Source organism: Nestor notabilis, unplaced genomic scaffold (genome assembly GCF_000696875.1).
Source record: "Nestor notabilis isolate BGI_N333 unplaced genomic scaffold, ASM69687v1 scaffold2157, whole genome shotgun sequence".
NCBI lineage: Eukaryota > Metazoa > Chordata > Aves > Psittaciformes > Psittacidae > Nestor > Nestor notabilis.
This window is the reverse complement of record NW_009935878.1, coordinates 105,890-130,362: the sequence shown is the minus strand read 5'-3', so window position 1 is coordinate 130,362 and position 24,473 is coordinate 105,890. Positions and strand designations below refer to the sequence as shown.

The following is a 24,473-nucleotide window of genomic DNA, read 5'->3' as shown; positions in this document are numbered from 1 at the left end:
GTAGGGAAATTCTTTTACATCATGAAATGGAGATGTCCAGAATGCATTTGGACTGGAGAGATATGAGCCACTATTTAAATTTTCTCTGAAAGCCTTTTTCTGGATCCTCTGCATTCTTACTAATATTTCTTCTCCTTTGGCAGAGGCCCCAATCTCATTCAAGAAGAAACTGGAGCCCAAAACAGTTGAAGAGAAGGACACAGTGACCTTGGAGGTAGAGCTGACCAAACCTGCAGAGGTGAAGTGGATGAGGAACAACATCGTATTAAAGCCCAGTGAAAAAATAGAGATAAAAGCTGATGGAACAAAACATATCTTGGTAGTTAAGGACATCTCCTTTGCAGACCGGGGGTTCTACTGTTGTGAGAGTCCCGATGACAAGACCCAAGCCAAGATCAATGTGGAAAGTAAGTTGAATGATCTCCAGTTCTATAAATACCCTGGACAGGGTTTGGAGGTGGATGCTGGTCTCTTCCATTATCTTAATGGCCACTGCCCAACCCACCTGCCATGGGGACAAAGGGACACAGCTATGGGCTTGGCCACAAGTCATATGACTGAGAGGAGGTGAAAACAAGAGCAGTGAACAGAATGGCTGTCTGGTTCCTACTGCCTCCGTCTCATCCCATCAGCTCTCAATCATGCTGTTGACCATTAAGCTTTTTAACGTATTCTTCTCTTTCCTTTGAATTTTTTCACACTATTCTTTCCTTTGTGTGGCTTTTAGCAAACCATTCACTCTTCAGCCATCCATTGCCCTAATTCTGCTAAACCACTTCTTTCAGAATGTCTCTTTGTGTTCAGTCAGGGTTAAAAAGGCTACAAGAGCAAATCTATTTGAGGGTGCTGCCCTTTCAAGTAAGCTAAAGGTGTCCCAGCTGTAACCCTCTACTTCTGTCCTTTCTCAACATCCTTTTGTCATGATTGTTACAGGATAGATGAAGATAGGATTAAAGCATGGGAGGACTATCTAATTTTGCGTGTAAAGCCCCTGCCACCAATTGGCACTCTGTAGGTCATACATAATAGGTAAGGAGGACTTGATAACAAATTTCAAGTACATGAAAGGTTGTTATAAAGTGGAAGGGAACAATCTGTTCTACATGTAGAAATGATGATGGGAAATAATGGACTTCAATCACAGGAAAGATCCAGGTAATACAGTAAAAGAGGTTTTAATAATTGGATGATTTAGTAGGTTGTCTGGAGAGGTCTTGGAGTCTTCGTCATGGGTTTAAGAAAATGTTAGTGATATATCTGTCTGCAATGATGTAAAGAGATGAGTGTGTCCTAGCATGGGACAGAAGGCATAGATGATTTTTCTAGGTCTTTCCAGAGTGATAATCTTGTGGTCTTCTGATGAAGAGAAGAAATCAGAATTTAATGACAGACTGCCTCATACAGAGCAGGCTTTGTCAAATCACATTTATGCACTGCTAAGACAGTTTAATCTTCAGAATCTTCCTGGCTGACAGCTGCAAAAAACCACTGCTTTAGCATCCATACAGCCATCCATAACATATAGGGCAATTATCACTTCTGTTAGTGGTTATTCATCTTTATTTCCAAACTGAATGACTCTATTATAAACCAGACAATAGAATGACTAGTAGCTGGTAGGTTAGTCTTGGATTCATGAAACCTCAATCTAGCTCATTACTTTCAGCTCCTTTTGTAGCTAACAGAAAGAAGAAACCTCCAGAGAGTGTTTGAAGATAATGCATTGAATTATCTTCTGGAGTGTCTAAGTATTCAAGGAACCGCGGGTGACTATGATTCTGATTTACAGCTAGATTTAGGTTTACTAAGTCTGTCAAATCAGGTGAACAGGGTCAGCAGAAGATAAAGAAAGATATCTTTTCACAGTCACAATGTGTTGAAGAATGCAGTGCAGTCTGCTGCTCCATCCTCTTTCAGATGTTGCACCCCAAGGCATTTTGTTTCAAACTCTGGCTGATATTAATTTTCCTTCCAGAAAGATGCAGCAGTTAGTTATAGATCCAGTTATACCTGGTTTTAGGCACTCACTGCTGCTGCAGCCAAGTGGTAAAACCAAAAATGATGGAACAGTGTTTATATAGGAAGTAACTGGGTACTCCTGATAACTGCCAATGGTGTTTTGTGTGAGTTATGCAAGCATAAATGTGTATCTGTTTTTGGTTTATAAACTTCCTATTCTGATGGAGAGAGAGGATTTTGCTGTGAGCTTCCTAGATACCCAGGTGCATTCTCATCACTTGCGTTTAGTGTCACTGTAAGAAGTAGCTCCTCTGTTGATGAACTGAGATGGTTTCATACAGTGATGGAAACTCGTGGACCATGACCAAAAAGGGGAACTGGCTTGCTGTAGCAGGGAATTCTTTTTGCATATGATGAACCTTAGTTATGAGATGCATCAGGGAAGTGGCCATATACAAGAATCTCACTAAACTTTCTGTATTCTGCACTCAAGTGCTCCAACTGAGGTGACACCGAACTTTTACTCTGTTTTACAGCAAAAGCAAGACTCTAAAAGTAGAAGTCTAAAATTATGCTCCACTTTTTGGTATTTAAGCAAATAGCTTCTTTTCAGTAGAATGTGTAAGAGCTTACACTGAGGTCAGCAGAAGTTCTTTAAACGCTCACGGTCTGGGGAACTGAGCTACTACTATTTGATGCTCAGCTTTAGGTTAAGAAACCTGGTTTCAGAGGACCTTTTTTAAAAAAAGAAAACCACCAAGCTGGACTGATACTGTTTGGTTTGGAATTGCTTTTGGAGCAAGGTAAATAATGAATAGCTGTGTGAAAATCTGTTGATTTACTCCAGTATAAATGTTGCTTCATCAAAAGATAAGCATCTGTTATATTCTTAAGATGCCAGGAGATCCTAAAAACAACTGAGCTGCTCAAACCAACAACATATCTGGCAGAGTATTTGTTTTCCCTTGTGACCAAGAGGAGATGTTTGTGGAAGACTTAAATAAGTCAGTCATGAGTAAAGTGATCCTTCCTCTGATTCACCTCTAAGTGTTCGGCAGGGAACAACATAATTAGGTCAATTAATTATAGCAGAAATTATACTGGGAACATGAGTATGAAATTACAAATCTCTTGACATAAAATATTGTCTATTAAAATAAATCCTGTAAAAGTTTTGCCATCTACTGTTGCTGCTTCATGACAAGAATTTTGGAGAAAGTAGTTTGTTTTTTTTTTTCCATGCTATGTACAGGCTACGTACACTGTGTTCAGTTTAGAGGATAAGATCCCCTGAAGGGATAGCGACTGGCCACAAAATCTGATCAGAAATCAGGGACTGGTTCAGCTTCTAATGAGAAAAGCCAGGAGAGCTGGTGTTTTAATTTGGGAAGCAAAGAATAAGCTGCTGGAAGTGTCTGTACTTCCACCATTTGTCTGGTTAAGACATGTCCTTGGTGCAAATTTGAGCTTAAGTGGCTGTGACCTTGGAGAAGACTATGAGAGAGAAATTGGTGTGAGGAACTGAGAGAGGAATTAGACAGGTCCCTGAAAAGGATGTATGTGCTCCTCCCTAAATGTGCTATGAGGTGTAGCAAGCAACAGGGGGGGACACAAAAAGTGTAAGGAGATGGCATTGCATGGAGTCTGCTGCCGCCTTCCTGGGAAGAGCAATAATGTGCTTCTAGAGTTTGTTGATAAAGCCATAGTGTATTCGCATCGCCTCTGTGGGACCTTTGGAGAAATAGCTTGTTCCCTGTTGTCCTCATGTCGTGTAAGGACAGGTGCCATCAGGAGATGTTTGAGCCACAGAGAGGCTGTGGTGTCGTCACGCAGGACCACAAGCACAGAACAGAGCCCACAGCCCACTCCTAGTTATGTTTGCATTCAGATCCTGGCTGAATGGGGATTCTTTCTGTTAAACATGCACTAGGAAGGTCAAAATATTCCTAGGAGACCCACAGGATAATTAATGTGAATTCATGACTTTGTATAGGTGGGTTTTTGGTTTTTTTTGTTTTGTTTGGGGTGTGGGGTTTTTTTTTTTATTTTTTTTGGGGGGCGGGGGGTTGGTTTTTGATTTTTTTTGTTTGATTTTTTTTTAATCGTTGACTGAATTTCTTTTAAGAGTGAGACGAGTTTAAAAAATAAACACATTTTACTGGTTGATGGGATATTGATGTCTTGTAATAGGAACAAAACAGATGCTGTGAGGGTTTACCACATTTAACATCATGTCATGGGTTAGTTGTTCAGGTTTTTTTTCCTTTTACTAAAAGCTTTTTCATCTTCGTACTGTTTCCCTCCCTTCATTGTTTTATCTTAGTTGAAGAACTGCACAATATTGTTTATTCCTTGATGCCCTGTTATATGATTCAAGCGATCATCTTTCTCTTGAATCATACCTAAAGTATTTTCAGCAACATTGTACGGCACAGGGATATTTAAGTGTTATCTTCTTCTAGAGTGTTTCTTCCTGATGGTTATTGGTGACCACCTCACCCAGCACAGGAATGTCTCTAGTCCTCTTTGTGTGTGTGTACAACTTCAGAGCTTATTTCTGGTCTAGACAGTGAGAGTGATGGAGTTTGATAGAAAAAGGGACAGTTTGACCTTTCTCTGCAATGTCTGCTTGACTTGTTTGTCCCAGCTGAAAACAACCATTTTAAGAATAGCACCCATGTGAGCAGTATAGCCACAGAGAAGTTTTATTTCCTGCAAAGGTGGTTGTTTAATTAGCAGATACCAATTAATTGACACATACCTGCATAAGAAATAGGAAAAGAACCTGTTTTGGAAGTCCTAAGGCTATTTCACAGCTATCGGTTTGAGATCTCCAACCTGCCTGTATTTGTTTTCCAGTGAGGCAGATCAAGCTGGTGAAAGGTCTTCAGCACTTGGAAGTCTCTGAGAAAGGGACTGTCACCTTTGAGGTGGAAGTGTCACATGAGGATGTAGAAGGGACCTGGCAGAAGGATGGTGTTCGGCTGAACCCTGCACCGAATATCAATATTGGTGTCCTGGGGAAGAAACATTCACTGACTCTTTCTTCGGTGACCCTTGAAGATGCAGGACTCATCTCCTTCAAAGCAGAAGGCATTTTTTCATCAGGGAGGCTCACTGTGTCAGGTACACAGACCTGAAAATCTCAGGCCCTGGTTTGGGGTGGGACATGGCTGTCTTCTGACCTAGAGAGCGACCTTCTAAGAGGGCAACAAGTTTTCCTTGTAACTGTAAGGGATGTTAAGCAGTAGACTATCATCAGTAAGGTATCCTTCTAATGTCAACAGGATTATTGTAACATCATTGTCCTCAAAACAACTTATGATAACACACTCCAAACGATGTGATTTTGTTCTCATAAGTTTTATTAAACATGGAAGCTAGGCTCTGCCTATCCACCATTGCTTGTGCCAGATGGTCCTGGAGACCTAATTTCCCTCTAACTGGACTTCCTCTTTTTCTGCAGAATTGCCTGCGAGAATCAACAAACCTTTGGTAGACATCAGTGTAACTCATAAGGACAAGGTCACATTTGAGTGTGAGCTGTCCAAGCCCAGTGGAGATGTTAAGTGGTTCAAGGTACAGCACTTAATGGATAGTGGTATTTTAATTTCTAGTTTGTCTGGAAGGGAATGGGAGTCTTTAATTTCACTTCCAGGGGATGTGAGTCTGCATTTTTGCTATACAGCTCTTAGCACTGCTCTCTTGTTCTTACATTCATTTACTTGCCCAGTCCATCACTGTTATTTATTTACTGGGTGTGTTTATTTGGTTGAAAGTTAATATTTTCTATTCTTACAGTCTTGAGCTTCATGCCTAGCAATTCTCCCTCAGGATTTATAGCCTCATTGGGAACCATGGTTTAAGGTGAAGCCTCAATTCACTTTACACCTGACAGTCATTTTGGGGATCACCTGGGGCATTTCATGTACCTTCCTTAAGGCTCAGCTGATACTTCCCTTAAATACGGATAACAGAATTTCTTCAATGTAATGTCTGAAGGGGCTTATAGCCAACCTTGTACAGTGCCTTGAGGCTTCAGATAGGTGTCTAAGGTCAACCAAAAGTTATGCATGTTCTTCAGTCATTCCTACTTTGTGAAAACTTTACACCATACTTAAGTTTCAACATATGTTCCAGTAAGCACAATTCCAATGAAACAGGTGAATTAAGCACAGATCTGAATGTTTGTTTTGCACAATGAAGACATAGAAGAGTTGATGGTGATCTGGTTTGGCTTTTTCTCTCCTAGGATGGGAAGGAGCTCCGGCAAAGTAAAAAAGTGGGGATTACTTCCCAGGGAACTAAGAGAAGCCTTATTATTCACAAGTGTGAATATGAAGACCAGGGAACCTATATGTGTGAAGTAGCTGAAGAGAAGACATCCGCTACCCTAAAGGTTCATGGTATGTTTCACTGAAGTAGGAAATTACATCTATTGCAATGGTTTTGACTGCACAGCAAGAAATGCATTGTGGACAGTTTGTGTATCTCACAATTACTCATTTTGGTTAACTTTCTCTTCTTAGTGAGAAAGTGCTGGCAGAGCTATCCAGTGCTTCCTCTATCCTTAGAAGAGGTGCTTTGGAAGAGGTGCTAACTTAGTTTTTCCATTTATCATAGAATCATAGAATAGTTAGAGTTGGAAAGGACCTTAAGATCATCTAGTTCCAACCCCCTGCCATGAGCAGGGACACCACACACTCAACTATGTCGTCCAAGGCTCTGTCCAGCCTGGCCTTAAACACTGCCACGGTTGGAGCATTCACAACTTCCTTGGGCAACCCATTCCAGTGCCTCACCACCCTCACTGTGAAGAACTTCTTCCTTATATCTAACCTAAAGTTCCCCTGTTTAAGTTTAAAGACATTACCCCTTGTCCTACCACTACAGTCCCTTACAAAGAGTCTCTCCCCAACATCCTTGTAGGCACCCTTCAGATTATCGTAAGTGATTTCTCTCCTCTGGAATCTGAATGACATTTCTAGATTGGCAAGTTAGCAAAGATCAGCCTGGCAGGTTTATAATGGCTGGTGCTGACATGGTTTGGTTTAGGTTCTGCCATTGTCACAGGGGGACTTTGCCTGAATAGAGACTGTACAAAACTTGGGTATGATCTCAAGAAGTGCTCTGCTTTTTATATTGTAAATCCTAAGGAAAGTTTTAGGATTTCTAAGTCTGCATCTGTTCTTTATACTCAAGACAGTTTTTCCCTTTGTGTGTTGCACTGTGCAACTGGTGAAGCATCAGACATATTTTGTCACCAGGTTCTGAAGCACCCGAGAGAAACTAGCGCTAAAGGCCGGATACTGGACAGACAGGTCTGCTGTGCCCTGCAGATGTTGTTGTTCAGAGGGACATCTGAAGACCGATCAGCTTTTATTGCTTACTAGATGCTGTCCTCATGTGGTCACTTGGGTTCAGCAACATCTTCATGAACATCTGTCCTGTTCCACTGCTCTGTTGGACTCCCCTTTTTCTTCCTGATGTTGTGATTGGGATGGGTTGCTGTTTGAAAGCTGTCTGGTTTTCAGCTGAACTCTGCTCCTGAGGCTAATCTGAGGTGTATCAAGGCCTTGCCTTTCAAAAGGAAAGGGCTTCAACAGCATGGAAATATGGGCCATTTCTTACATAAATTAGTTCAAAGCTGCAGAGTTAAAGAGGATTATACTGAGTTTAGGGGGACTCTGAAGAAAAGGTATCTCCTTGTTAAACACGTGGCAGAGATTGCAGGCTTCTGTTTAATTTTCCTTGGTATATTTTCTTATTTAATATATTTAACTTCTTTTAAAACCTGTATGAAGTTCTGGCATCCATAAAATCCTCTTGCAGTGAGCTCCACTATGGCTTGTAATTTTACCTGTAGGTTCAAGCAAAAAAATATATTTACTGTGCTGAAGAAGGAAATTAGGGAGGGAGGCTGATCTACAGGAAAACACAATCCCTGTTGGTTTTTTTTCCATGCAAGTATGCAAAGGGTAAACATACCACACTCAGTTATGGAGAAACACCAAATAAATATTTGTCTCTGTGATTTCACAGCCCGAGATATCAAGATTGTTAAACCACTGAAAGATGTGGAAGTGAATGAATTTGAGAGTGCATCTTTCATCTGTGAGATTTCACATGATGAGGTCCAAACCCAATGGTACAAAAACGACAACAAGCTGAAGGCTGCTGACAATATTAGAATGCGTCAAGATGGTAAGATGGAAAAGCAGGCTCTCATTCTTGAATGAGGATGGGTTGGAATAGGTACTGGTATGAGAGGCTAGGCAGAGAGGTCTGACCTCCAAAACCAAGTTAAGAAGGGTCAGCAGAGAGTTGCCCTTTAATTCTGGGGCTGCAGTTGGGCTGGGACAGTGACACAGTGTTAACTTCAATAAGGTAAATTTGGTGTCATCCTACCATCCCATGCTGGGTAGGAATTTCTATCATTTGGCAGCGGGTGGAATCCTCTGTTTCAAGTACTGTCCCAGTGGTGGTGAGGGCCACATTGTACCTGTCTTTAGAGGGGCTGATATTAGGTTATCCTTTGATGCAGGGATGTAGACATAAGGGAATGGTCGGCCTTGCTGCCGTGAGAGCAGGTGGTGATGCTGAAACCAGATGGGTGGTGCTTGGCCTGGCAAGGTATCTTGGAGACTGAAGCTGTTTGCTCAGGGGAAAATATGTGTGATTGTGTCTCTTCTCAGGAAAAACGTATTCACTGACTTACATGTGCGTCCAAGTTAAAGATGCAGCAGAAATCAAATTTGTAGCAGAAAAGGCAGAATCTCGTGCTCAGCTTATGGTAAAAGGTAATTACATCTTTCATGCTAGCACTGCTTAAGCTCTCTTGTGTCACAAACCAACCAACTTCCCTCACTTTTAAAGTGAAGAAGGTTAAACAACACCTAGAGCTTTCAAGGAAAGCAAAAACTCCTGCCTATCTTACTGCATGTTAAATGTCAGCCTGGGAATTTACTTTTGCTAAATAACACAGTTTATTTTGTCACGAAGTTGGTTTTGTACACAAAGTCATGTTTGAACTTCAAGGGTCAAAAAGCTGTAGCTTGACTTTCTCCTGCATTTCCTCTTTCTGGTGTGTGTTTGAAAAGAATACAGCTTTTATTTTTATTATTATTATTTTTATTTTTGGTGTTAAACATTGTGATAGAGACAGAAAGAAGGAAGATATTTGAATTAAAACTCTGAGGAGCTCAGGAAATGTAAGAGCAGTCCTTGGCATAACGCTGCTGTGTAGTGTTGAGTAAATTACCTATTATCTCTGTAGTTCAATCACTCAAGTGGTAAAATATGGCTAAAATTTTTCCTGTGTACTTGCTGTGTGTTAGTGAGTGCTTAGCACAGTGAGGATTCCTGTCATCATCCAGATAAACTGAGTATAAAAGAAATACAGCTAATGAGCTTTTGATTGGCACCTTTCGTGGAAAATGTACTGTTTATTCCATCTTTTTTGACTCCTTTCAGAGCTGCCTGTAAAAATTGTGAAGCCTTTGAGAGATAAGATTGTTCTTGAAAAACATCGTGGATTCCTGGAGTGCCAGGTGTCTCGTGCCAATGCCAAAGTTCGATGGTACAAAAAGGACATTGAAATTCAGCCTAGTGACAAATATGAAATTGTGAGCGATGATGTCTACCGGAAACTCATCATCAACAATGCAGATTATGAAGATGAGGACATATACACTTGTGATGCCTTTGATGACAAAAGCAGTGCTAATTTCTTTGTTGAAGGTAGTAAACACTTTTTCCACTATGGGATGCACTGGAAGGAGGATTGGCTGATTAAAAAAGCCCTTTTCATTTACTTTGAAAAAATAGTAACACTTTGAAAGTATTTTAATTTGATGTTGATTTATTCTGAAGTCCACTGATATTGAATCCTTTTAGAGTTATAAATCAGGAACATTCAGGAAAATTGATATATGTATAGTTTCCTAAGGAAAGTGATGAAATTCCTGTTCCACAGAAATTTATCAAATGTATTGGAGAAAGTTTGTTGTAGAAAAGTTGCAGTAGCTTGCCAAAGTCTTTTCTACTATCAACACTTCCATTCCAATGAAGCTTCTTTTCTATTTTATAGTGCCAGATGTTTGACAAAAGATAGGAAGGTGGTGTTAGAAATAGGACTGGGAATCAGGAGATAGAGATTCTCTTGAGGCAGCATCACAGTCTCAATGTCTGACCTATGACCAGGAATATGTATTTGTTTTTATATTAAAAAGTCTGTTTTAAGGCATTTTGAGCTAATAAGTAAAGTATTCAAATGCAGAAAAGATGGCATGAGTGTGTGGGCTGGTATTGGACAAGTTCCTTCATGACTCATAAATCCCTGCTTTCTCATTCCATCCAGAGCAAGCTATTAATATTGTGAAGGAGCTGTGTGATGAGGATGTGACTGAGCCTGAAGAAGCCAACTTTGAATGCGAGATATCCATTCCATCTGTGAAACCCCCTAAATGGTCTCTACGTGGAGAAGTCTTACAGGCAGGCAGAAATATTATCATGCATCAAGGAGGAACCATCCACAAGCTGACAATACTGAAAACAAGTACCGATATGACAGGTGTCATTCAGTTCTCCATTGGAAAATCAAAATCCACAGCAAATCTGCTTGTCAGAGGTAATGTCATACACCCTGGCTTGAATTAGATCGTGAAAGATGCTCCTTCTCATAGTCCCTGGAAAATAATTTTTCATACATATTGTCTAATGTGCAGACTCTACTGGGTGGTGTCTCCCAGGTTGTGTACCTGGAAGATCTGTAAGCAGATCTGTAAGTTCCGAATTACGAGTTGTTGGGGGCAATGTTGGATGCACGCAATGAAACAACAATGTCTTAGGAAGGGATCTCATTAAATGATTTCAGTGTGCCTGGTATTCAAATCTATTAAACTAGGATTAGTTTTTGGTTTATTTTTTTCTTCTTGACTTTACCAAAGAGGACAAAATAGATGAAATTTGCCAGAGGAGTTTATTTCTGAACTAGACAAGTTTGATAGCTTATTTATTTAATCCACTTTGTCATTGACTTGATCTGGGACAAAGTTTCAGGGCTTTTTATCTTCTACTGTCACCAAAGTAAAAATCTCCAATCACATCCTGAAGTCCTTGTTTTGTCTTTAATTTGCTCTTACTTGAATAAAAGCCTCAATAAGAGAGCAATTCAGTAAGCACTGAACAGAACTGGACCATGCATTTGGTAGTTAATATACAGTATTATCTTATAGAAACCAGCATTTCCTATGGATCGTCATGCCATTTTAGCTCCAAAGCACATCAAGTCTCTAAGAGAAACTTGTAGGATAATCTGAACAGTTCACAAAGCAGTTGTGAATGACTAATTGGCATGAAATACAGACTAGAAACTTTTCTTCAGATTGATCCTTTCTTCTTTCCCAACCCTGCTTTGCAGATTACCACATCCAGATCACCAGGAAGATGGAGGACAAGACAGTTCTGGAGCGTCATTCAGTTATCCTGTCTTGCGACTTCAGGCCTTCTCCAAAGGTTGTGAAATGGTTCAAGGGCCACGAGCTCATCGAGCCCTCTGAGAAGTACAAAGTCAAGCGGGAGGAGTATTCAGCAGAGCTCAAGATTTTGAAGGTGAAGCCTGAAGATGCTGGTGTGTACAAGTGCAGGGCTGGAAGCGCAGAGACTGAAGCCACACTCACTGTTGAAGGTATGAGTGACTTGCAGCAGGAGGGGCTTGCCTGTTGCATGTCTTTATGGTTCAGTATTTCATTCTAAGTTTCACTTCTTGAGTAGAGGTAGATTCCCACAGTTATCTTCGGCTAATTTTATATATATGCAGTATCATAAAAGAACTGACTATATTATGCACCTTGCTGATATTCCACCACTTGCCATAAAGTAGGCAATACAGACAGAAGTGCACCATCTGGGTAAGGCAGAAATTCATGCATCTTTATCAAGGCACATTATTTTTCATTTTATCCAAGGAACTAGAACTCTGGTACTTCCACCTAGAAAAGTCCTTTATGTTAAACTGCTACAGGCCTCTGATTCTGGTGATCTTGGTTGTGGTTTTCATTTCCTGACCACTGTGTCAATTTTTATAGCTGCTATATGCTTGCTATTCATAATGATGTTCTACTTCACCTGGGTATGGAATTATTTTTAGCCAGTTCTCCACCTCTGGTGAAACTGTGAGAAAAAATGTTCACAGTGTCACTTTCAGCAAGACTTGGAAGTGAGCAATGGAATAATTTCTGGAATTCCAGAGAGCAGCTCTTGGTAACAGTTTGGCATTGCAGAGGTTCATCCAAATGTCAAAATTATTTAATACTCTTAAACCCTCCTCTGAGTGAGGTAGTCCTCGAGAAACAGCATTTCAGGAGTGGGGTAGCTGCAAAGAGAAACCTCTGGCCAAAGACTGAGAAAGAAAAGAATTAAATTTATGCTGCTCCCTAAACCTGAGCGAGTTGCTTAATCTTTGTAGCTAAAACCATTGTCTTCATCTTGTCCTCTGTGTCACAGTTTCCCTGGAAATGAGTTGGGGCCAATTTAGTTATAATGTGTGTGTGTGCAGTGACTAAAACACAGAGATGAGTAAATCATCTAATAAACTCTAAACACTATGAAATCTGTTTGTAGTAACAATACTGATTTATGATAACAGTGGTGATGGTGCACCTTGGTTTCCTACAGCCCGCAATGTAGAAGTACGCAAACACCTGCAGGACGTGGAAATTGAAGAAGAGAGCTCCGCTGTCTTCTCCTGTGAGCTCTCCCATGATGATGAGGATGTGGAATGGTTCCTCAACGACACCCTCCTTTACACCAACAATTTAAATGACATCAAGAATGTTGGCAATTGCTACATGCTGACAATGAAGCAGGTCAAGCCTGAGGATGCTGGCACAGTGACAATGAAGTCAGACAAAGTGACAGAGAGTGTGCATCTGAAGGTGATAGGTGGGTTGTGATTACACTCCTCCTGAGTGTGAATAAGAGATGTAAAGGAGATGTTATTCATCATATCCATGCAGCAAACCTGCTCATAAGCTTCACCTCTCTGGGGCCAAGCAGTAGGTGTATAGGGGCTTTCTTGCAGTGTAAGTTTCTGCTGTAGGTGATGATTTTTCTAAGGAGGATTGTTTTGGTATTCTGCCAACAATTTCCATAGATGTTTATAATCCTTGTACTTATCAGGATAGTCTCAAGAGCGATTTCCTTTATTTGTTTGTCTCTTCAATAGTGTATAGTCTATAAAATGTTGTTCTAAAGATTTTCGGTTGCAGGAACCTGAGCTTCAGTGTATCTCTAAGGGTAGGGCACACCTTTAGTTAATTGGTTCTAGAGTTGGACTCAAGCAGCAAAGACAAGGCAGTTTGCTGCTGTCCGTATATCTTGAAGTTCTGTCATACAACTGAGTAGCTGTGGTTTAACATGTTCTGCACTCTCAGCAAGTTTGTGGATGACACCAAACTGAGTGTTGTGGTTGACACACCTGAGGGTGCTTGGAGAATCATCTGTCTCATTTCCTTCACATTTTTCCTCCTGATCATTACTAATTTGTTCTTCCCAGACTATCTGAATAATTTAGGTCTTTTACTCTATCCACTCAGACAGACTGAAGGATTTCCTCTTCCTTCCTTTTTTTATATCTGGTCAAATATTCCCTCCTTATAAATATCTTCTGTGTCAAATATATTTTAGAGAATGGGAATCAATAAATCAAAGGGGTAAGAGCAAAAATGTCCATGAGAGCAAGGACAGTGTGCAGCATATCTATTTATTACTGTTCCTACTGCATGAATCCTTCACTGTGAAAGGACAGTGCCAGCTCTCTGGCTTTAAAAGACCTACATCTCAATTAGTACCCTTCACATATATTTCCTCTAACCACCTGACCCTTTTCCATGTGCAGACTGCTGCAAGGAGAAGGGATGTTCCCAGAGAACATCTGCTCCTTCACGATGCAGACAGGACTTCCTTAGACGTAGTCTGTCTTGTCTAGTAACTATTTCATAGAAGCTGCCCCTCTGGCCTTCGCTAGGCCGTACATGCCACCTCCAATCCCCATTCCCTGTGATGGGATCTCCTGTGCCTGACAGATGCCAAACACAGAGTAAAAAAGAATTATTGCAATTTCATAGGTGCACAGTCATAGAATCATAGAACAGTTAGAGTTGGAAAGGACCTTAAGATAATCTAGTTCCAAGTCCCCTGCCATGAGCAGGGACACCACACACTAAACTATGTTGCCCAAGGCTGTGTCCAGCCTGGCCTTGAACACTGCCACGGTTGGAGCATTCACAACTTCCTTGGGCAACCCATTCCAGTGCCTCACCACCCTCACTGTGAAGAACTTCTTCCTTATATCTAACCTAAACTTCCCCTGTTTAAGTTTAAAGCCATTACCCCTTGTCCTATCACTACAGTCCCTGATGAAGAGTCCCTCCCCAGCATCCTTATAGGCCCCCTTCAGATATTGGAAGGCTGCTATGAGGTCTCCATGCAGCCTTCTCTTCTCCAGGCTGAACAGCCCCAACTTTCTCAGCCTGTCTTCATACAGGAGGTGCTCCAGCCCTCTTATCATCCTCGTGGCCCTCCTCTGGACTTGGTCCAGCAGCTCCATGTCCTTTTTATGCTGAGTCAAAAGAGGGACCATGATTACAGCACTGAATATCACTACCCGTGATACACAGTACAGGCTGCCTCTCTCTTTTCTGGTATCCTCCCATTAATAAATTCTGATTTCCCTAAAACTCACTCGAGGTGTGAGACTGCTTTAGGTTCTGCATTGGTATCAGCAGCATTGACAAGGATTTACTTAAGCTTGCCTTAAGTATCTGGCGTCAACTGAAAGGATCTTCATTTAAATATCCTGGTTATTCTGTTTTGTCCATTAACCTTCAGAGAAACCTGCTGTCTTCATGAAGTCATTGGATGATGTTTTTGGTGAGGAGCGAGGTATGATTAAACTGGAATGTGAAGTCTCTAAAGAGAAGGTCAAACCTGTTTGGAAAAAGGATGGTGTGAAGCTCACCTCTGATAAGAAGTATGAGCAGACGCAGTCTGGGAAGACCCTGTGTCTCCTTATCCATGACCTTGAAAAGACAGATGCAGGTTTATACACCTGTGATATTGGCACTGATGTTGCCAAATCAAAGGTCAGCGTTCAGGGTAAGTATTGTAGATGATGGCAAGTCAACGGGTGCTGCGAATATGGGTGGGCTTTGTCATTTGGTCTCACACATATTTCTCCAGAAGCCTCACATAACAGTGGTGTCTGAGTAATTCCTGTTACTCTTTGATGGCAGTAGATATGGTGTTACAGTGAAAATCACTTGTCAAGAATGTACTGTTTCCTTCATGAACATTCCTAAGGTGAAGAAATCCTCCCAGAAGAGTGAATAATTTCTAAACCAAAGAAACAAAACTTCAAACAAACAATAAACCACCCACCCCCCCCAACCCAAACAAACCCTGAGCAGCTTATTTCACATTTTAAGCTATTAATTCAGACGCTGTTGTGGGAACACAAAAGTAGAACAATGTTGTCTATTGAAGAACCCAGCAGTTCAGCCTGTCCTCTAATCCTTGTGGCTGCCTGAAGGGAATTTTTCATGGCTTTCAGATTTATACTGATAATGAGACAAATTTTGAGTTCGTCAGATTTGAACTGTCCCCTTTCCTATATCTTTGTGGTGATTGAGTGGATAATGTCTGAGAAATCATTCCCATGTCAAATACATCTGTAAAGAACGCAATGGTGTCCTGCCAATCTAGTAGATAAACCAGTGTGATGAGTTAAAATGTCGATACTACTACTCATGTCAATCATAAGTCTTGTCCTTGTATTAACCTACACTGTGTTTTCCAGAACTGAACATTGGCATCACAAAACGGCTGAAGAACACTGAAATCCAGGAGGGAGAAGATTGCACTTTTGAATGTGTTCTGTCCCATGAAAGCATTGATGACTTCAGCTGGACACTGAATGGGAACAAAGTGGAAAGTGGAGGGCGATTTAAAGCCTCTAATATGGGTCGAAAATACACACTCAACATCAAAAGCGTGATTATTGCTGATGCTGGGGAAGTAATTTTTACTGCCCGTGGTCTAACCTCCAAGGCTTCTCTGATTGTGAAAGGTAATGACATCAGCAGGGTTCTGAGGTTTATTTCTTGGGTGTCTTTTCATAAGGTATGTCAGTAAACCATAAAGGCAAACTCTTGTTGCGATTAAAGTGAATAGCAGCCTTCCCTGTGAGCCTTGAAGCACTGAGATTTTTTTTCCTTCAGCCAAGTGCAAGGCTGAAACCTTTGATAGATATTTGAGAATTGCAGAGTACACTGGCTAGTGTAACTGTACAGACAATTACGACCCAGACTGTGTGCATCAGATAAAATAAACCAAGACTCACTGGGTAGTTAGTAGAGAGAAGAAATAGGTAGTTTTCAGACATAGTTCATCATCTACAGTTAAACCTATTGAGGACAAAATAAATTGTTCCTTGAACTCTACTACCTGTACTTAACAGATCACTTCTGGCTGTATAGCAGCCCTGGGGTGAGTGCCTCTGTTCTCTATAACGTAGGTAGATCCCACCATAGCTGCATGCATATAGTAACTTCAGTGATGACAAAATGACATTCCCCGAAATGGACGGCATCAGAACAAGTCTTCAGTTCCTGTAATCAATCATTAATATTCACTGAGAGCCCATAACTGCAATTAATATCTACTAAAGAGCAAGACTCTTTCCTCCCTCCCTTCCCTAACACAATATGAATCATTCATTGGGGAACATGAAAACTTGCTAGATATCTGAATTGCAAAAAACCCAGCCATATAGTGTGCATGATTTTTATTCAAAGTTCCTTTTTTGTTTTTTTCCCCTTTCCCTTCCCCCCTTCTCCTCTTCAGAAAAACCCACTGAGGTTACAAAGCAGCTGGAGGATAAAACAGCAGCCACAGGGCAGGACATCAGCCTGAGCTGTGAATTGTCAAAACCGGATGTGAACATCAGGTGGTACAAGGATGGCAAAGCAATCCGAAAAAGTCAGAAATATGACTTGCTCCAAGAAGGAACACAGGCTATTCTGATCATCCATGACTCCACAATTAAGGACAGTGGGGAGTACACTTGTGAGACAGAGGTGTCTAAAACAAAGGCCAGGATCACAGTGCAAGGTCAGTTGAAGCATGCATAGGGCTGGTACAAAAGCTGGAGTAAATATCTAAAACCTGTGGGAAATTATCCTGTTTAGAGAGATAGAAGAACAAGTTTTAGTTTTCTAAAACTTCATAGATTAAAAAACTTTAAAAAAAAACCCAACTCTGAAAAAACTCCTTGTAGGTACTAAAGAATCTTATGTGCTCTACCTCTCTCTCCTCTTCCAGAAAAACCCAATTATTTTGTCAAAGAACTTTCAGATCTAAAAGTCGATGAAAATGGAACTGCAGTCTTTATGTGCCAGAGTGAGAAAGCTGCATCCTCTGTGGTCTGGAGGAAAGGCATGGCTGAACTCAGGGCTGGCAGGAAATATGAGATCACACAGAAAGGACAAGTCCTCCAGCTGACCATAAAAAACTTGGAGAAAAGTGACAGTGACACTTACACCTGCGACATTGGAGATGCCCAGTCCAGGGCCAAGCTAGTTGTGCAAGGTATGCATGAGAGGAATGTGTTTGTACATCCCATTCCTCCAGCAGGAAACTTCATATGTGTAGACAGATCTATTTCTCCGCATATGAGTAGCAAATCCACTGATTTCTGGCTCTTTCTCACTCACGATGTATATACACTCCACAGAACATGAGGACCAAAACATAGCAACATGCAGAGCAATTTGTCAATTTGAAGCAATTACACATGAAGTACTTTGGGTATGATTTAAAGCCCAAAATATTGATGTGAGGAGAGGCTGGTGTTACTGTGTGAAGATACGATAGATATAAGTCAGAGTGCCTGCCATTAGATGAAGGAAAAATTATTCTGCCTCCAGGCTTTTCTCCATGTTCTTTGATGCCTCTTTCTGTTAATAGTTTTTAAGACTGGAGGGGTAAATGAGTGGTCCAGGGATCTTTAAGTGCATGACATCCCCCTGCACCTTAGAGATGAAGGATAAAACAGTCTCCAGCTGAAAAGTACAACCTAACAGCTTTTAATTGATGCTATGGGTGGCAAATGAGCTTTGGTGGCTGATGTTAACAGCAGGGCAGTGTTTAAGGGAAAGGAGTGAGGTCTGGTTTTTAATGTTTCTTACAGTTCCCTTACTGGAGCCCCAGCTGGGAGAAACTGTTGACCTGAAATTGATGAAACAGTGAATAGAACAGTAGGAACAAGTCAAGAATAGTCACATGGAGGTGCAGTGGTGGTGTCCACTTATTTGTTGTTATAGTTGGTTATTAAAAACTAGGAGGTAAAGCCAGGCTCTTCCACCTCTGATCATCTGATAGAACAGCCTTCAGAAACAAAAAAGTGTGCTTAATCCGCATCATGGCCTCAGGATCTCATTTACCTGAATTCTCTGTGAGGTTTCTAATACCAACTTTTCTGGGTGGAAAAAACGCCTCTCTGAAACAAAACTCAAGATAAAAGTAAAAAAACCTCTGTACTGGTTTTGTAAGTAGGAGCAATATCAGATTTATCTTTGTATACAGTGATGACCTTATTTTATTTGTTTATTAATAGTTAAGTGTACATCTAGATCTATACAGGCAGTTTTTCAGGGCTGTTGTTCTGCTTCTTTTTAGTAAAGCTGCAGTCAAACACTCTTTTCCCTTCCCACTGTATTTATTGTAAAGCTGAGCTCAAAGAAGATGGGGCTGAGTGCTCCTATTGCATGGAAAGCAAGTTATATTTGCTCTAGAAAAACAGAGGAGTTGTCATGGAAGGGATGCTTAGTGATGTCTAGAGCCCAGTAATGCTGTCATTATAACATCCTTTCAGTCTTTACAGGTAGTTTCATTAGGAGAAATTGTAACATTGGATTTGCATTGTATTGGCTAGTTGTTCTGCTATGTATTCTAGTCCTTTGAAGTTGTCTTCATCCTGTTTTGGTGTGTGTCCTGTATATATTGTCTTCCTGTGAGTGGTTTTTGTGTTCAATAACAGCGGAATTGTGTTTCAGTCTTCTGTATCATGAACATATTTCTTTCTTGAAATACTCGCATGGGAAATCTTGGAGTTTTCCATGACGATTTTCAAGCTAGAAACTGAAGAATACAGTAATTGATGTATCTATGTTCCTTTCAGGCCAGAAAGTGCTAATAACAGAAGACCTGGAAGATGTCACTGTGTTAGAAGGAGAATCTGCCATGTTCAAATGCAGAATCTCTCCTGTAGACTGTAGCAAAGTGCAGTGGTTTTTGGATAAAACCCCGCTTCATACCAATGAACTTAATGACATCCAGTCTCAGCCTGGTGGATATCACTTGCTAACGTTGAAAAAACTCTCACTGAAGGACTCGGGGGTCATTACTTTTGAAGCTGGTGATAAGAAAACATCTGCCAGTTTGGTTGTTAAAGGTAATTCCATCATAAAAACTGCAGGAGAGGAAAGAATGGGTAGAAATAAGTACGGGTTAAGGTGGGTAGGTGAAAAAAAGAACAAAAATTCAACAGTCTTAGTCACATCATGCATATACTGTATATGTTCAAGAACAGCATTACCTATATAATGAGGCTAGGGCTAGATAATGAACACTAATAATCGGAGAGTTTATTGGATCTTAGATGATAATGTTATATTGTAGTGACAGTACACTGGATGCCTTGTCCTGTTTTACTTGATCCAAGCTGATAGGGTGATGATAAATGAGGAGAAATCAATTACTTCAAGGAAAAAAAAAACATGCAGCAGTAAGTTTTTAATTTAATTTTCATTGAAAGGCAACAGTATGTGTGTTCTCTGCTACCTGTTGTTGTCGATGGATTGTTTTCTCTGGAAAAGTTAAACTGAGCTAAAACTGCAGCATTAGTCTATTTCTATAGTTAAGGAATAAAATGGATTAGAGATTTCCCTCAAATTCAAAAATTTGCTCAAATTTTGCCATGCTACAGAAATACAAACAGATTTTTTTTTTCTGAAGGTGAATGAAAGGTCTTACTTTCAAAGCATGATTCCTATTGGTAACTCTAACCTGTAATGCTATAGTACCAAAATCAGGACTTGGTCGCCTGGTTGATTAGATTTTTATGAATTTAAAAGCATTAAGCTAGGGGGCATAAGATCTACCCTGGCAAATTTAGCTATTGGTATCTAGCTTAGGCTGCTTCCATAAGCTGTATAGAAAGATAAGCACTTCCAGAGAGCAGTTCATCTTCTCTGTCTTAATGAACTACTTTGGAAGTGACTATCTGGTCTCTGAAGGCATCTGTCCTCTTATATCAGTTATAGACACCCTACATGACCAGTCTGAGGTTTTAAAGGACTCGTACTGCTGAGATGAGACCTGCTTTAGATGACTGGCTTTGAGAGACCTGTATTTCAACACTTCATGAAGAATTAACATTTTCATGTTCAGTTAGAAGGTTCAAATTAATCAGCTCACAATGAAAAGGGCTTAGGAACATCATGGCTTCACCTTTTTCCTATTTAGTGAAATGTGAGAGAGGTCTTATTTATGTTCTTCTCGGTTTCTCTCAGATGGAGTTGAGTATTTACTAAATAACACTTTAGGGCATGACTGGTGCCTTCTTGAGGACTTTATAGTCCGGAACATCAAATTATTTGTTGTTAATCTCGATCTTTAGTTTTGATACAAGTAATCTTGGATGTAAATCTCGCAGATTACTTCTGATCTGAAAATTCACACCTCTTCTGAAACATCTCAGATGGTTTTTATGTGATTCTAGAGAAGCCCTACATCTTCACAAAGGAGCTGGTTGATACTGAAGTCACTGAGGGAGAGGATGTGATCCTTCACTGTGAAACCTCCAAACCAGACAGCCCTGTAAAGTGGTGCAAAGATGGGAAGAGCCTTAGGAATTCTTCCAAGTATAACATCAGTCGGTCGGGATTTGAAGCCAAGCTTGTCATTCACAGAGCAGAAGAAAGAGACAGTGGCAGATATGAGTGTGAGGCTGGAGCAGCTAAAAGTAGCGCCATTATTACTGTCAAGGGTAAGAACATTTGGAGTGATGGTTTGGGTCCTAACTCATTATCTAACACTGAGGTTAGAGGAATAAATTGAAACTATAAAAATGTGAAGCTACACTGGGAAGAAATCTCATGTCTTTGCACCACAGTGCAGGAGAGGTTCTCATCAAGTGACAGAATGTGAAATAGGAAAATCCTTCATCTTACCTGGTTTTAGCTCTGTGAAAGTTAAATGTCTAAGCTCCCTAGATAATCATAGAATGAATCATTGAATCATGAATAGTTTGGGTTGGAAGGGACCTTAAAGATCATCTAGTTTCAACACCTGGTCATGGGCAGGGACACCTTCCACTAGGCCAGGTTGCTCAAAGCCCAGTCCAGTAGGACATCCACCCAGCATAAGAGGTAAGCCAGAGAAAGAATGAATTGTCTTCTGAAGCTGTCTCCACTGATGGCTCTCTCCAAGTAGGGAGCTCACACACTGACACTTGGCTGGGTAATTGATTTATGCAGCCAAATTTATTGAGAGTAATGTACCCAAAGAGTGATCAGGCAGGAGATGCTATCTAAAGGGTTGTTGTCTGAGCTGAAGGAAGAGTTCCCTGAGCAAGCTGGATGAGCACGTTCATAAGTGCTGAGTCTGAGCTATGTCGGAACAGGGCTCATCTACTACCCAACTTACGATCATTCCTGTCTGAGGTTGAGGAGGAGCTTGGTTTCTGTGAGCAAAATCGCTTGTTCACGTGGGCAGGTTGGAGCAGGTACAGTAAGGTTATTAATGCCACAGGTTGTGTTTAGCCTGGCCAGTGGGTATTCTACATGCAGCTGGTATAATGTATTTGGGAAGGGCAGATCCAAAGCTGCATCTGGATTAGAGAAGCCAGTGTGAACAAAAAGCATTTGGGTTGTTGGAATAGTTAACCTGAATCTCAGAACATGAAGAGGGAAGGCAAGCTGTTCACAGTGTTTATCCAGAGCACAAACAAACCAACTTAAGGCTGAGATCTGCTGTGCAAGGCAAGAGAAGACCTTGATGATGTAATGGAGAAGAAGTGATAGTTAACGGTCCCAATTTGCCAGGTCTTTCTGTAGCACTAGGATGTTTTCTCAATAGACGTTACACACAGTAGAAAGATTTTAGTTGACTTCAGTAGGACCTGGATCTCACCCATAGCAAAGAAGAGTTTTCTGTTAGAAAAAGCCACATTTGTAATGTTACCTAACAGTCCATTTTTTCCTCTCTCTGGGTGTGGATGGATGTAGGATTTAAACACATGGATTCAAATCACCAGCAGATGTCAAGTCATAAATTACACTGAGTAGCTTCCTTTACATACTAGGGTCACATCAGAACAGCAAGATGCAAAAATAGCACAAAAAAAAATAAAGTCCGTAGGCATGTGACACTGAGTGTCCTGAACTAGAGGTAACAGAGAATAGGCTGTAGTTTTTCAACAGCCACAGGACACAACCTAATGAATCAGTAGATAACTTGCGTATTTGTAAGATAGCAGAAGCCAGGAAGAAAATGGGGTTTTCTTTGTGATCTAAGGGGAAAAAACTTCAATTGAGTTTTTTTCCCCAATAAGTGCCTTCCCTACTTTTTTTTCACTAGCTCACCCTAAAGTCTGAATGCAGGCCATGACAGAGCCTGCATAGGAATCTCAACAGGGATCCTTTCATGTACATCTGTGCTTTCCTCTCTGTGTTTTCTCTGTGCTGGTTTTAAGTTTGTATTCATGTTGGATAAAACTATTCTGTGGGGTTTTTGCAATGAGAAATCAATACTGCTGGTCATGACAAAGAGTGCTTTGCTATTCCTGTGTCCTCTGTGTCGTAGAATCATAGAATAGTTAGGGTTGGAAAGGACCTTAAGATCATTCAGTTCTAACCCTCTGCCATGGGCAGGGACAACTCACACTAGCATATGTCGCCCAAGGCTCTGTCCAACCTGTCCTTGAACACCACCAGGGATGGAGCATTCACAACTTCTTTGGGCAACCTGTTCCAGTGCCTTGCCACCCTCACTGTAAAGAACATCTTCATTATATCTGGTGTGAGTTATGCTCAGTGAAGTTTTACATTTTTTGTGCCAGTGATCTAGCTCTGGCCACCCACCTGCAATGCTGCAATGCACTGCTTGTGTTGTTAATAACAGTGCAGCACCTGCCACTGGCCTTAACAATGTTAATAATGACAACAGTAGTAGTAGCAAAATCTTCAGTAGTACAGATAGTGGTTAAAAAGAAAATAAGCATATGGTCTCAAATCCTATTTTGCTGCTCTAGAGTGTTGGCAGCCAAATGTCAGAATCTGTTCACTCTTTGTCAGTGATTTTCCATTCCTGTGGTTTTCTAGCTTAATAACAAAGTCTGAAATAAAAACAGAAAAATGATTTCTGATCTTGTGTGTTTCCTTAAATATTTGCAATATTATTTTTCAGAAATGCCAGTTCTTTTCAAACAAGAGCTCCAAAATGAAGAAGCTAAAGAAGGAAAACAAGTCAGGCTGACCTGTGAGCTCAGCAAACCTGATACTCCAGTGAAATGGATGAAAGGAGACACCATTCTCTATGCCAGTGAGAAGTATGAATTTAAGCAGCATGGTACTGTGGCAGAGCTCATTATTCGAGACATCAAATCGATAGATTCTGGAGACTATACCTGCAGCACGGGGGAACAGAAGACCACTGCTCGGGTGAAAGTAAATGGTAGGCAGAGTTACATACATTGCCACATCTTCTTAATGCATTGCTTAATAGATCTTCTGTTAAAAAAAGTCGCATAGCACTTCTCTGTTTTTTTCATGGCAATGTCATCTACAAAGTCACATTTAACATTCAGAGGTAATATTGCATGTTTGTAACTACTTGTATATATTTCATTCATGTAATCTCACATTACGTATCTGGGATTTTAAATATGTAATTTCCCACAGAACAAAAAATAAATAAGTGCAGAGGGTTCATTTTCTATATCCATAATTCCTGACCTATCAGCTATTTTGCATGGCTGTGATTAAGACTGGAGTTAGACATGGAGACCAGGAGTATTGGAGCACAAGAACACGAAAACATATGTCCAGTCACAGGCAAATTGCAGGTGGCCAACTGATGAACTTTTAGGCCCCTGAATTCCTCATAACATACTTTTAAAAGGCTCTCAGATGCCACCTGCAATCCTCGATGGCTTTAAACAAATACAGTTCCTATAGTAGTATAGCAAAAGTAGTATGTGCTGGAGCAGAAAGCAGGAGAGATACAGGGCACGAATGTTGTCTTGGAGCCCTGCAGCTGCAGGGAATTCATCATCCTCATTGAATGGTTTGGGTTGGAAGGGACCTTAAAGCTCATCCAATTCTAAAACCCCTGCCATGGGTAGAGACACCTTCCACTAGACCAGGTTACTCAAAGCCCCATCTGACCTGGTC

General features: G+C 40.7%; 1 protein-coding gene across 1 annotated transcript in view; it reads left to right on the top strand.

The window, feature by feature from the left end:
* LOC104408418 (obscurin-like) overlaps nt 1–24,473 on the top strand; it is a gene marked incomplete at both ends in the record, with an annotated part of 134,901 nt that overhangs the window by 4,783 nt on the left and 105,645 nt on the right. Inside the window, 16 exons of the mRNA XM_010018025.1 lie at nt 144–407; nt 4,819–5,085; nt 5,426–5,538; nt 6,212–6,365; nt 8,002–8,163; nt 8,655–8,759; nt 9,433–9,699; nt 10,319–10,588; nt 11,381–11,647; nt 12,637–12,903; nt 14,851–15,117; nt 15,818–16,087; nt 16,864–17,130; nt 17,341–17,607; nt 19,199–19,471; nt 20,801–21,067. Coding sequence (XP_010016327.1) covers nt 144–407; nt 4,819–5,085; nt 5,426–5,538; nt 6,212–6,365; nt 8,002–8,163; nt 8,655–8,759; nt 9,433–9,699; nt 10,319–10,588; nt 11,381–11,647; nt 12,637–12,903; nt 14,851–15,117; nt 15,818–16,087; nt 16,864–17,130; nt 17,341–17,607; nt 19,199–19,471; nt 20,801–21,067 — 3,747 coding nt within the window. The remainder of the gene's footprint in view (nt 1–143; nt 408–4,818; nt 5,086–5,425; nt 5,539–6,211; nt 6,366–8,001; nt 8,164–8,654; nt 8,760–9,432; nt 9,700–10,318; nt 10,589–11,380; nt 11,648–12,636; nt 12,904–14,850; nt 15,118–15,817; nt 16,088–16,863; nt 17,131–17,340; nt 17,608–19,198; nt 19,472–20,800; nt 21,068–24,473) is intronic.